Source organism: Syngnathus scovelli, chromosome 20 (genome assembly GCF_024217435.2).
Source record: "Syngnathus scovelli strain Florida chromosome 20, RoL_Ssco_1.2, whole genome shotgun sequence".
NCBI classification, from domain to species: domain Eukaryota; kingdom Metazoa; phylum Chordata; class Actinopteri; order Syngnathiformes; family Syngnathidae; genus Syngnathus; species Syngnathus scovelli.
In genome coordinates this window covers 10,850,172-10,862,126 of record NC_090866.1, presented here as the reverse complement: position 1 = coordinate 10,862,126, position 11,955 = coordinate 10,850,172, and the positions used below count along the sequence as shown (strand labels likewise).

The 11,955-nt window shown below is 52.9% G+C and overlaps 2 protein-coding genes across 4 annotated transcripts; both read left to right on the top strand.

Annotated features, from left to right (window-relative positions):
• Positions 1–176: 176 nt before the first annotated feature.
• cfap61 (cilia and flagella associated protein 61) lies at positions 177–11,863 on the top strand. Of its 3 annotated transcripts, XM_049757539.2 has the most exons (26): positions 177–241; positions 381–568; positions 633–783; positions 853–929; positions 999–1,066; positions 1,133–1,262; positions 1,351–1,483; positions 1,561–1,818; positions 1,889–1,995; positions 2,095–2,134; positions 2,297–2,433; positions 2,494–2,623; positions 2,689–2,766; positions 2,827–3,033; positions 3,101–3,229; positions 3,652–3,779; positions 4,653–4,745; positions 4,808–4,976; positions 5,038–5,215; positions 5,287–6,716; positions 6,801–7,128; positions 7,230–7,312; positions 7,381–7,586; positions 7,913–7,997; positions 8,058–8,206; positions 11,157–11,863. In XM_049757539.2, the coding sequence occupies exons 2-25, from the start codon at positions 423–425 to the stop codon at positions 8,193–8,195; spliced, it is 4,629 nt and encodes a 1,542-aa protein (XP_049613496.1). In that variant the 5' UTR covers positions 177–241; positions 381–422; the 3' UTR covers positions 8,196–8,206; positions 11,157–11,863. The 3 variants fall into 3 exon arrangements, with proteins under 3 accessions (XP_049613496.1, XP_049613499.1, XP_049613497.1); XM_049757542.2 differs by having other exon boundaries at positions 189–568; positions 1,901–1,995; XM_049757540.2 differs by having other exon boundaries at positions 189–568; positions 11,160–11,863.
• Positions 8,192–10,374, top strand: LOC125990434 (insulinoma-associated protein 1a-like). The gene has a single exon (XM_049757614.2). The coding sequence runs from the start codon at positions 8,741–8,743 to the stop codon at positions 9,851–9,853; it is 1,113 nt and encodes a 370-aa protein (XP_049613571.1). The 5' UTR covers positions 8,192–8,740; the 3' UTR covers positions 9,854–10,374.
• Positions 11,864–11,955: the final 92 nt, after the last annotated feature.

Sequence of the window (11,955 nt, the reverse complement as noted above, 5' to 3'; positions counted from 1 at the left end):
TACCAGATTCACAATTTTTAATTTTTTTAAAAACACAAAGTCTTGGATCTTATTGAGAGATTACTAGTTAGATTGTATTTTTGGGATTGTTCCTCGCTAGTTTAAAAAAAAAAATCGGATATTGCTTATGACTGTACCCAGAATGCGTTGCGACCTCCGGTTACCATAACAACGACGTTTGCGTCCCAAATATGAGAAATATACAGAGTCGGTGTTAATTGACACATTAGCTGTTAGAAAGGTAGGATAAATCTTGTTAGATTTTGTTTCTATTGTTTTCTCACTAATTTATCTTTAAACTGAACTGCTGACGTCACACGAGACAAGCTTAATCAATTTAAAACTACAAAGTAGGTGTGTGCTCTTGTCTCTGGTGCTAGGAAATGACTGGGTAGTATTTTAAGAAGTAGTTTGATGACAAGATGAAGAACGCAATCATATCAAGCAGCGGTGAAGTGGCGAGAATGACCGTCAGGAGGAGCGAATGTGCGGATGCCGAGGACATTGAACGCCTCATCAGCCCTGAGGCCTTGGAGCTTTTTGGACCCATTGATGTCCTTCAAATCTTGTGAGTTTAAATCATACGTTGGTGCTCTGAATGGCCGTGATGACTCTGCTCTTCTTCGGAATAGGGAGAAGGCCAACCTGGCGGTGACCGTGGCTGGTGAGGAGGGCGACGTGATGGCCCACGCGGCGTTCTTTGACCATCCCGCCGCAGCGCTGGTTGACCCGCTTCACTGGGAATCTTTCATCCCAAAACACTTCAAAGCTGACGCCATGACGGTGTGTCCATTGTTGAAAAACACACCTCGCCCTGTGTGTGATTTGTGACGTTCTCGTGGTCTTCCCCAGACATGGAATACGCTGTTTCTTCATCTGTTTGTGTCCAAGACCGTCTTCTCCACCGCAAGCTTTCAGCACATCCTCAGGTGCAATTCCACCAACGGCGGTTTGTGTATTTGCGGTGACATCCATGTTGTGTTTTGTGTCTCACACAGTGCCGTGTTCAACACCACCGCTGAGCTGGACTTTGTGTGCTTGCTGAGCTCAACATCCGTCTGCTTAGGTCAATCTCATCTCATCAAGACGGCGCGCTGTCCTAGTGGGTAACACGACTTTTGTGTGCGTGCAGAAGCGGCATTGAAAAAAATGTTGGAGCCTCTGGAACGTCTGACTGAAGAAGATGACCAAGCAGCCGAGCTGATGGCATACGTGTGTCACAGGCGAAGACTTTGTCCGAGACTTTACGTTCGACCCGCCAGGTCATTCCGCATGACACGAGCAAAATTGTTTAGGTTGCGCTACATTCCACGGACTGTCCATTGTTAAATCAAGCATTGTGTACGTCAGGGTTGAAGACCACGATGACGTCATGCACATTGTGGCCCAGCAGACGAAGATTCTGTCGTCTATGCGCCGGCCGTACTTCCTGTCGGAGCTCATCGAGGCCCAGGATGAGAACAACCACGCCGCCGTGTGCGAGGTACGCTGTTGCCGTCCCAATCCTGCCTTTTTTTCTTCCCCTGCTGGCAACTGATGATGTCATCATCGTCCCGACAGTGCGACGTCACCATCACCGGTTTCATCAGCGTGACGGCAGAGGTGGACGTGAGGCGACTGCAGGAACATTTTGACCTCAAGCATTTTGCCGGTTTGTGCAAAGGCGAGCAGGACGACGACGAAGATGACGAGGATGAGGACGAAGATGCCGGCGATGAGGCTGACCAGGCTGAAGATGAGCCTCAACTTGACCAAGCTGAGATACCGACGCAAGAACCGCTCGAGGAACCCGATCCGGAAGCAGAACAAGAAAGTCGGGTATAAAAAAATGTTGGTCTTCAGCAGAAGTCCATTTATTTGGATTTTGATGAGTAATTGCTGTTCTCAGGAGGAGGAAGAGGAGGAGGTTCTCTCTGCATCATCTGAAGAAACCGCACCAGAACCCAACGTCTTCTGTATCCAGTTCTTCTTCTCAGAGAAGAACTTCGAGACGAGGTGAGGACCAAACTTTGATCAGGGATGACTTTTTACATCTGCCACTGCTGATGGACGGTTGCCATGGTAACCAGTAGCTTGCTTTCTCTCCTCTTCCAGATCACTGGACTTGATTCCATACATATTCCAACTCTTCCCGGTGAGTGCACTCCTCTTCTGTAACGCAAACACCAGTCATGTCACGTAAAGGTAACACGTGTCACACAAACAGAAGCGTTACGCAATCCAGGATCATCATGAAACCCAAACGTGATGCTTTTGTGCAGTCAAGACGTAATATGAACGTAACCCGGTCCTTCAGGATCTGGACTTCTGCATCATCACCGTCCCCACGCTATCGCCGGACTTCCCGCTCCTGCAGAACTTCCTGCGAGTTCCTCCGCGACCTGGCAGCCTGTTGCCCTCTGACCTCTACGTCCTGCACCGTGATGGACTGAGGTGGGCCGGGTCTGGGCGGGCAACCTCCCGTCAAACATAGTCTCAACGATGTTCCTGCAGGAGCGTCAAAGTGCGACCGGCGCTGGAGTCGGACCGGGACGACCTCGCCGCCTTGGTGAGGCACTTGAAGAAAGGCCAAAAGGCTTTGCTACAGGATCTTGACCTCATCTTCAACAAGGAAACGGACGCGGTTGGTACACACACACCACCGCTGCTCCGAACACACTCGCCAACCTGACCCGAGTGTCATCGTAGGCCAAATGTTCTTTGCAAGCCTTCGTGGTCGACGTGGAGGGCGCCGTGGTGGGGACGTTGATCATCCGAGACGAGATGGTACGCCTGTTTCCTTGAAACCGTTAGAATTGCGTGTCACGTGATGGCGTCCGCTGACAGGACCTGGAGTACATCCGGGCCCGCTACAATATCGAGAGCTTCATCTACTACAGCCATCACGACGTCCACGAGCACGCCGAGCTGCGCCACTTTGTGCTCCGACGCTGTTTCCAGCACTTCAGCCGACATTTGTTCAAGGAGACGCTTCGGCTGACCCGCAAGTCCAACATCTACCACCGCGTCTACCCGCTCGGCCTGGGCCAGCAGGTGCGCTGGCGCCCTCACGACGTCGGGTTTGGGTCAGAGCTGTGCTGAACTCCCTTTGTGGTGTCAGGACTCCTGCGTGGATCATCTGGACTTCATCCTGGACTGCGCCGTTCCCGTGCGTCCCCGACGTCAGATCATCTACCCGCTCAACGAGCTCGGCGCCAACGCGCCTGCCAGGTGCATCACTGACGAACAGGTGGGCTCTAAAATAATTTCTGATCGTTCGATTGATCGGATGTTAGCGACTGTCACCACGATGATAATCCGTCTGCTTTTAAAAAATCTTTGTCACCTCCGGGAAGAAGCAACAGAAATAAAGACGGGGGTTCGATTTGTTTGTGTGGTGTGATTGACTTTAATGTGAAGTCAATATTTAGCTCGCCGTGCACTTTGAATGCATGTTTTGTCCAAAGGCCCAACAATGGCCGCCTTCCCTGCCGGTGTGCAGATAAGAAATGCTAAGCGCTCGTGTCATTGAATCAAAGCACCTCCGCCGGCTTGTCAGCACGCTATTGTGTCACAAGAGTGGAGCACTTTTTGCAAAAAGAAAGGAACTTAGAGCAGATCCCTGTTGCACTCCCACCACCACCAGTTTGATGTCATTGTTTTCTCCCTCAGGCTCCATTTGCTCTAAACCTCATCAGCCGCAAACTGACCATGGAGCCCAAGGTCACGGTCAACGCCAGGATCGTCCTGGTAGGGGCGTCGGACACAGGCCTGTCCTTCCTGGAGGTGCTTTGTTTTTGGTGCGTGAGCCTCCGAAGCACATTTACCTCATTATTTGTCAGGAGAATCTTTTCTGCTCGTGGCTGGAGTGGTTCCCCAAAGTCAGATTGCTCTGATTGGGCGCCCCAGGCAAAGATTTACTGTTAGCCCCACCCCCAACAAACACACACACCATCTGTGGGTCACTGTGCTGGTGTGCACAAAGTGACAGTGATGTTCGAGTGAGCAACAACAACTCCCACTAGCGTAAACATGGGCGCAGTTTTTAATCCCGACAGGTCGCTCAGTCACGCCGTCAGATTAAAAGCACTGACCTACATTTACAACCCAAATGATTTGTTCCACCAAATGCTACAAATTTATTCTGAAAAGTCATTAGCACTTCTTGTTCTGCCTTTAATTAGCCTCCACTGTGTGGCTGTCAGCGCCCCGTATATGCCGCCGCTAACCGTTTGACGAATGAGGCCGTTAATGTCTGCCCGACCGATGCCGGGTTGAATGATGTGGGCCTACCGGGGCCTCGTGCCAGAACCAGCCGCCATGTTTTTTAGTGGGAACTATTTAGGTCCACTATATATCAAAAGTATACAAAGATTGAGGACGAGGAAATGAGTAGGCCAAATTATTTAGGGCAGGACATACTATTGTAAATCTCCCCCCACCTCACCATACCGGCCCGCTCCTCTCTTCTCCGGGACAAGGTCAGACGGATAAAGAGCTAGCTTGCGGGGTCACCGCCGGCCCTCTGTTAGCGGCTGATAACGCCGAGCCGCCTCATTTGCATGCGAGCGGCCGTGGTGCGCCTCAATCCTCCGTCTGCTGCAGATTAACACTTTGCGCTCGGGCTAGCATGATCAGATTAGCCGCGTGATTTATTATGATCATGATTGCAGCCCTCATCTGAGATTCAACAACCTCACCCTCATCTCCACGCACGGTTTACCCGCTGATTGCGGCCAGGCCGGCGGCGAGTTCCTGTCCACCAGGTAAGTGCGGTCGGCGCCGTGGTTTATTCGATGATCCGACCGGGCGGTTCCGCTCCCCGCAGCCACGCCTACAGCACCCGAGACATGGCGCAACTGCCTCTGCGTTCGTGCGTGACCGAGGTGGCTGAGAAGGTAGTGGCCATCAACAGGAAATCCAAACACGTGGTTGTGTCCAGCGGGGCTAAGATTCCCTACGATTACCTCATCCTCTCTACCGGCCTGCAGTACCAGGTATGTCTGGAACCGGAAGAGTCCATCTTCAGGCTTGATGACATATCGCTTGTCTGCGTAGATGCCGTGTCCAACACAACTGGATCAGGACCGCTCCGCCGCAAACGAGGAGCGGGAGGAATCGTCCTTCCCCCCCAGGTACACCGGTACCGTGCCCTCCAATCTGTTCACCCTCAACGACCAGCACGACTGCAACGCGGCTCAACGTTGGCTGCTGGAGAACTTTGTGAAGGGGAAAGGTACACAATCATCTGAAGAAAAGTTGTAAGAGCAGAAAAATGAGAGGTCGCTCAGTGTTGCCACCTTACAGCGAACGCCATCGTCTATGGGAACAGCCTCGACGTCTTCACCACCGTGGAGATGCTGCTCCGGGTCGGAGTGCGCGGCTCCTGCATCCACCTGGTGCTGACTCCAACCCAGCGCACCTCAGCCAAAGATTCGCCGCCTGCAAGTGATGTCGCAAGCGATGTCCCAAATGACCATCCTCTTGAGAGTGATGTCACCGATGACCTGCCCGTTGAAAGTGACGTCACCAACGACCCGCGCCTTGAAAGTGATGTCAGCATAGATTTCCCTCCCCGGATCAATGACCCCAATGATTCGGCTCCTGAGATCAATGATTTGCCTCGTGAGAGTGACATTACGAACGATTCATTTCGTGAGAGTGATGTCACCACTGACCTACCTCTTGAGAGTGACATCACTAACGACCCGCCTCCTGAGAGTGACATCACCAATGATTCACCTCGTGAGCCTGACGTCCCCAATCACCTGTCTCCTGAGAGTGACATCACCATTGACCCGCCTCCTGAGCGTGACATCACCAATGACCCGTCTCCCGAGGATGACGTCGCCAACGAACCGTCTCCTGAGGGTAACGCCACCAATGACCCGTCTCCTGAGCGTGACATCACCAATGACCCATCTCCTGATGCTGACGTCACCAATGACCCGCCTCTTGAGAGTGACGTCACCAATGATTCACCTCTTAAAATTGACTCATCCACTGATTCGCCCCCTGAAATCGATGAGGCTAATGAATCGCCCCCTGTGATTGATCCACCCAGCGATTCACCCCCTGAAATGAACTCACCCAGCGATTCGCCCCCTGAAATCGACGACGCTAATGAATCCCCTCCTGTAATTGACCCGCCCAGCGATTCGCCCCCTGAAATCGACTCGCCCAGCGATTCGCCACCTGAAATTGACGATGCTAATGAATCACCCCCTGTAATGGACCCGCCCAGCGATTCGCCACCTGAAATTGACTCACCCAGCGATTCGCCCCCTCAAATCGACGACGCTAATTCACCTCCTGAGATTGATACGCCCGGCGAGGTGGATGTCATGAACGATTCACCTCCCGACGTCATCAATGAGTCCCCTCCCGAGAGTAACGTTGCCGCCGATTCGGCTCCTGAGACTGATGTCATCGGTGGACCGGCTCGGGAGAATGGCACTTGTTCAGACCCGCCTCTCGATGGCAGCGTCACCAACAAGCCACCATCAGAACCCAATCTGGCCAATGACCCACTCCCCAATGAGCTTCCCTCAGAGTCAAACGGTTTCTACTTTTCCGACGCGGGGGTGGAGAATGCGGTGATGGAGGCCATGAAGAAGGCTCAGGTGCAGATCCACCGCGACTGCCTCCTGATGCAGATGAACAATGGCGACCATCCTGATCCTCTCACGTCCGTTTCCTTCAGCACCGACTCGGAACCTCTCCACCTGGCCTGCGGCGTAAGTCCAGCATCACATCAAGCCCCAACTTGGCATCTTCTGATGTCATGCTTGGGGAGTTTTCTCGTGTTGTCTTCCCTTCAGGTGTTCATCAACCTGTCCAACCGAGGTGTGGACTACGACGCCTTCAGCAGCATCAACAGCTCTTTCCTGGTGTTCGACGGCCGGCTGGTCATCGACTCCGCCTTCCGAACCAACGACGCCGCCATCTGGGGCGCCGGCCCGCTCACCAAGTTCTCCCGTTCGTACTACAGCGACGAGTGGTCGCACGGCAACTTCAACTCCAAGGAGGTGGGTCAGGAGTTGGCGGCCGTGTTGCTGACGCACTTTGACCCCACGCTGGAAGCCCCCTGCCCGACACCCAGCCCCGCGGACCGCCTCGTTCCCATTTACAAGCAGCCCAAGATCCAAGGTGGGCGTCAACGCATAGTGAAATTGGATACGGGAAGCAAAATGATGGAATTTGAAGCCGAGTTCACACAAGTTCAGTCGTTTTATGTTTGACGTGCACAGGTGGCAAGCTACCAGGACGACTAAACTATCTTCACGTCACCAAACCGGCCGCCACCGGCCCGCATGGACCTTCCGCGGGACTCGTACGTCCACCCCATTGACCAGGTTGACCTTGTTCCTCGGAGGTCTCCATTAGCTCTTTTTCCGGCAGGCTCGACGCATTGCGACGGGTCATCCGGAGAGCGGCAACTACTTCTGCTTGCATCTGGACCGCAACCAGGTGGTGAAGACCATCATCTGTTTGTCCTTCAAGCCGCTCCCCGTAAGCAACCTCATGTGTCTCTACGGAAAGCACCAACAACTCCTTGGACAGCTTCTGGTCAGATTGCACCTGCGGCAGATAGACGACCTCTACAGGTACACACACACACACACACACTTGACTGTACGATTCAGCCTCGCCGCCCTCGTCTTTGGCGAGGACAGCCGGGGGGGTGACGAGTGGTGGGGGGTAGATTGGAGGGGGCTTTTGTTTTTGCCCGTCTGCCCAATCCACAAAGACAGTTTAGGGGCTGCATAAACAGATTAGGAGGTGGGGGACAATAGGGGGGGGCCATGTCTGGTGGGCTCCTAGGTACGGGGGGGGGGGGGGTCGTTAGTGTCGAAATATCAGAAGCAGGTCACACACATACACAGATTTATTGCCTCAGACTTCTGATAGTGATTGAATGAACTTTTTTCAGCTTCTTTAGGCAGAGTTGGTGTTTAGCCATCTTTCACGACCGTTTCAACTACTTTGAGGAGGAGCTTCTTCAAGACTACGCTAAGGTTGGTCGAGCTCGAGAGTGAACCTTGTCAACATGCGCCGACCGCACTGACTTCCCGCAGGTTGACGGCGAGGATGCTTCCCCTCGAGACCTGATGAAGGACCCCGGCAGCAAAGCGGCGCTGAGGATGAACGTGGCCAAATATTTGGCGTTCAATCGCAACCTGCTGCCCATGTTCCCCTGCCCCGATGACTTGTGACATCATCGCAGGTGACTCACTTTCAGTTCTACAAATCAAAGTTGTCACATTAGCATCACAAATGTGTTGAGCTTTGTTGTTGTGTTTTATTATGAAAAGCATTTAGCGATCTTGAATGAAGATGGCGTTTTTTTTTTTTTTTTTGCTTCACTTCACTGGTGTCATAAACTAAGTACATAAAGGGTCAGAGGTCACGTGGCGTCGTGGGTCGAGGGGGCGGCTGTGTATGTGTCTGTGTGTGTCACTTCAACACACACACATGAAAGCCCTCAGGTACATCTGCTTTGCAATCTGCCCCTCATAAACAACCCCCCCCCTGCGCACACACCCTCCTCATCCAAATCCATGAGGGAGAATGGGGGAGGAGGGAACGCCCCTCTGATTGGTCGCAGATGAAGCAACAGGGAGGAGGGAGGGATTCAATGCGGCCTTTAAAAGAGGATAGTTGTTGAGGAGCAGCAGAACCCGCTGTGACCGGATCATCGCCTTGAGTCCCACCCTACCCCTTCCCACACACCCACAAAAGTGCCTTGAAGCTGCTCAACATGCCGAGAGGCTTCCTGGTCAAGAGGAGCAAGAGGCCCAACATGGTGTCGTACCGCTCACGGTGCGACGCAGAGGTGGAGGACTGGAAGCCTTTTGGAGATGCGTGGCGAGAGGGCGCACCCGCGTCCATGCGCAGCCGCTGGCCGCCGCCACCGCCGTTGCCGATAGTGGCGGCGCCGGAGCGCGAGACCAAAGGCATCCGCTTTGGCATCCCGGAGGGGGCGTACCGGGCGCTCCGCAGCCCGACCCGGCCGACCAGTGGAGAACGGGAAGCCGAAAGGCAGCCAACTTTGGGTTTGGGCTCGCCAGTGTCGGCCGAGGCCTTCCCCACCGCCGCCGCTGCGCTCACCGCTTTGGGACACCTCTTCGACATGGGCTCCAATACCGCCGCCCCCAAGAGGGCCACCGAGTCCGAGCGTAAAATCAAATCAGGCGCCAAGAGAGCCAAAAACATACGGAAGCTGCACCTGCAGGACCACGTCACCATCTCACCCGTTCTGGGGCTGAAGATCCGGGCCATTCCGGCAGCAGAGCGCCGCTCCCCGGCCGTCGGTGACTTTGTGTGTCAGCTGTGCGGGGAAGCCTACGCCGACCCGCTCGGCCTGGCCCAGCACCGCTGCTCCAGAATCGTGCGGGTGGAGTACCGCTGCCCTGAGTGCGACAAGGTGTTCAGCTGCCCTGCCAACTTAGCGTCGCATCGCCGCTGGCACAAACCCAAAGCGGAGCAGAGAGTGCGCCCGGAGGATGGGCGAGCGCATCCCGGCCCGCCGGAGTCCGGTTCCGAAGGGGAGGAGCCGCACGAGTGCGCTCAGTGCGCCAAAAAGTTCAAGCGTCACGCCTGCCTGCGTAAACACGTGGCCGCGCGGCACGCTCCCGTTGACCTGAGCGGAGCGGCCGGAGCGCAGGCGTGCCCGAAGTGCGGGGAGGTGTTCGCCGGCGGCGAGGCGCGCCAGCGGCACCTGCGGCCGCCGCACGACCTCTGCTGCAAAACCTGCCCGGACGTCCTCCGCAGCTCGCCCGCGCTCACCCGCCACCTCACGTCGACCGGCGACCAGTTTGCTTGCCCTATGATTGGCCGGCGACCAGTCCAGCTGCAGCCGCAAGCCCACTAAGGCAATAAACTAAAAGGGGCTCTTGGTGGTTTTCAGTGCCTTTGCCCCCAGGAGGCCATTTTGTTTTGCGTCTTTGACAGTTTGGAGTCAGCCCCGTTCCTTCCCCGTCCTCGTCGCACGTGTGCTGTTAGCACGCTGATGCTTCTTTAGCTTTAATGAGCATTTGCCTCTTCGGATCAAAAGGTAGCAAAACAAACCGACTAGCTTAGCCACTAATGCCTTTGGACTAGAAACTGCTGTAATATTGCCTCATCGATTATCTTGAAGGTTTCTGTGTTACCACTACTCGGTATATTTTGCTCCATATTTATGTATTTATTGATGTGCGTATTTATTCACATAAATTGCTCCTGTGTGTGGACGATATGTTTACCGTGGCTTTTTAGCAATCAACTCTGACCAGGATGCAATCATGACTTCAATTGATTGTTTTTCTTTTTGTAATCGGTAGCTGATATTATGCCGTGAGTGTTTTGCACTCTTTGCTAAATGTCCAAAAAGAATAAAAAAAAACAATCTGACTACAACTGTTGCTGCTGCCATTGTGACCTTATGGAAACGAAAATATTTCGGGATCATAAAAAAAGAAAAGAAAAATGCGCCTTTCGCTCAAAGTCACCCAAAGCTGACTCGCCCTTTTCATGAGGTCCAATTGTTTGGGGAGTGCTAGCTCGTGTAATCCGCCTTGCAGCTGCGTTGGGATGGCGGAAAATATGATTATAAAAGTATCGTGGTGCGGCAGATGATCGGGTCACCCGCCGCCATGTGCTGCAGATCACAGCTCCGATTAGCGAAAGCTTAATCGCCTTCTCCGTGTCAAAGCTAATTAAAGAGCGCCAGCTTGTTGGTTTGAGCTTCTTTTCATTTCAACTTGAGTCGTCGTCACATCGACCCCCTCCTGCCTCTCCCTCAAGACCAATCACCAGAAGTGACCCTTGCAAAGGGGGTTGGGGCAGTGTCTTATTAGAAGGGCCACCTGAGCCACTTGTCAACAGTCCGTCGCCATAACAACCGAGGCCCAATGACAACTGATGAACATTGATTCCGCTTCTTGCTCATTCCATCACCGGCGAATTATTGATCTGACTCATTTGTGATTTGGTCTGCGTCCTCGTCATGATTTGTGCACCATCATCCAATCCTCCAATCAGGGATGGGCTTCTTCTCCCTGTTTGCTTTGTGTCCTGGCTTGTCCCCGTGCTCAAGCAGTAAACAAGCAAAGCTTTTACATTTTTGCATATTCATACTGTACATGTTAAGACATGCCAATGCTGATTGTGTGTATGTGTGTGTGTTCGCACAGTAGCACTCCACACACACTGGAGACATCGTACGCCCTGGCAACACTAATGAAGCCAGGATGGAGTTATGGCAGTAATTGGACCTCAGAGACACTGGAAACTTGCTCGCCATCATCATCATCATTGGACATTTATTGCAAGGGTGTCCAAAGTGCAGCTTTGGGATTTTCCAGCACTTATTTGGGTCCTCCGCATTTGCCAATCTGCTTTTCTTAAGTTTTCATGTTTTCACAAACCCAAGGTGATATGATTTTTCTATATGTGGCGCTCAGAAGGACGCCTTGCGGTCATGTTTGAGTCCGTCTGTTTGAAGAATGGATGCTGTCCATCAAATATGAAGACAAATGATACTTGTTATGTTGTCCTTGTCTGTATTGTTGTCCTCTAGCCAAAATACCCCTGCACAAGCCCCAGGGGGTGAGAAGCGGAGGGGCGGGGAATTGTTACCTGGCAGCTGGGCCGCAAAGATGTCGTTGCGCCCTAGAGAGAACACTCACCATCACCCATCATGGATATTGCTGATGCCATCAGCTGAGGACAACAAGGGCAAAGGGCTGCCTATTGAAAGGAATGACTTGCTGATAAAAACTAGTCACTCTAAAACTATTATAGGCCTAAGGAATTATTCATACAGAGAGTGGTATCAATGAGCAGAGAGTAAAAGTCTAAATTTGTGAATAATGTGTTCTTTTCCACAATCGAGCTCATCCCGGAAGCAGCGATGTTCACACTTCAGTATCTTGACAAACCTAACTTAACTTTAATTTTGAAAGGTAACGCGGAAGTGAAAACGGGTTTCGT

What these genes read in the sequence shown, in the direction of transcription:
- cfap61 (XM_049757539.2), top strand. Translation starts at nt 423, where the DNA reads ATGAAGAACGCAATCATATCAAGCAGCGGTGAAGTGGCGAGAATGACC. An exon ending in TCAACAAGGAAACGGACGCG is followed by an intron (nt 2,624 to 2,688) that starts GTTGGTACACAC and finishes GTGTCATCGTAG; the next exon opens with GCCAAATGTTCTTTGCAAGC. An exon ending in ATGGACCTTCCGCGGGACTC is followed by an intron (nt 7,313 to 7,380) that starts GTACGTCCACCC and finishes TTTTTCCGGCAG; the next exon opens with GCTCGACGCATTGCGACGGG.
- LOC125990434 (XM_049757614.2), top strand. Translation starts at nt 8,741, where the DNA reads ATGCCGAGAGGCTTCCTGGTCAAGAGGAGCAAGAGGCCCAACATGGTG.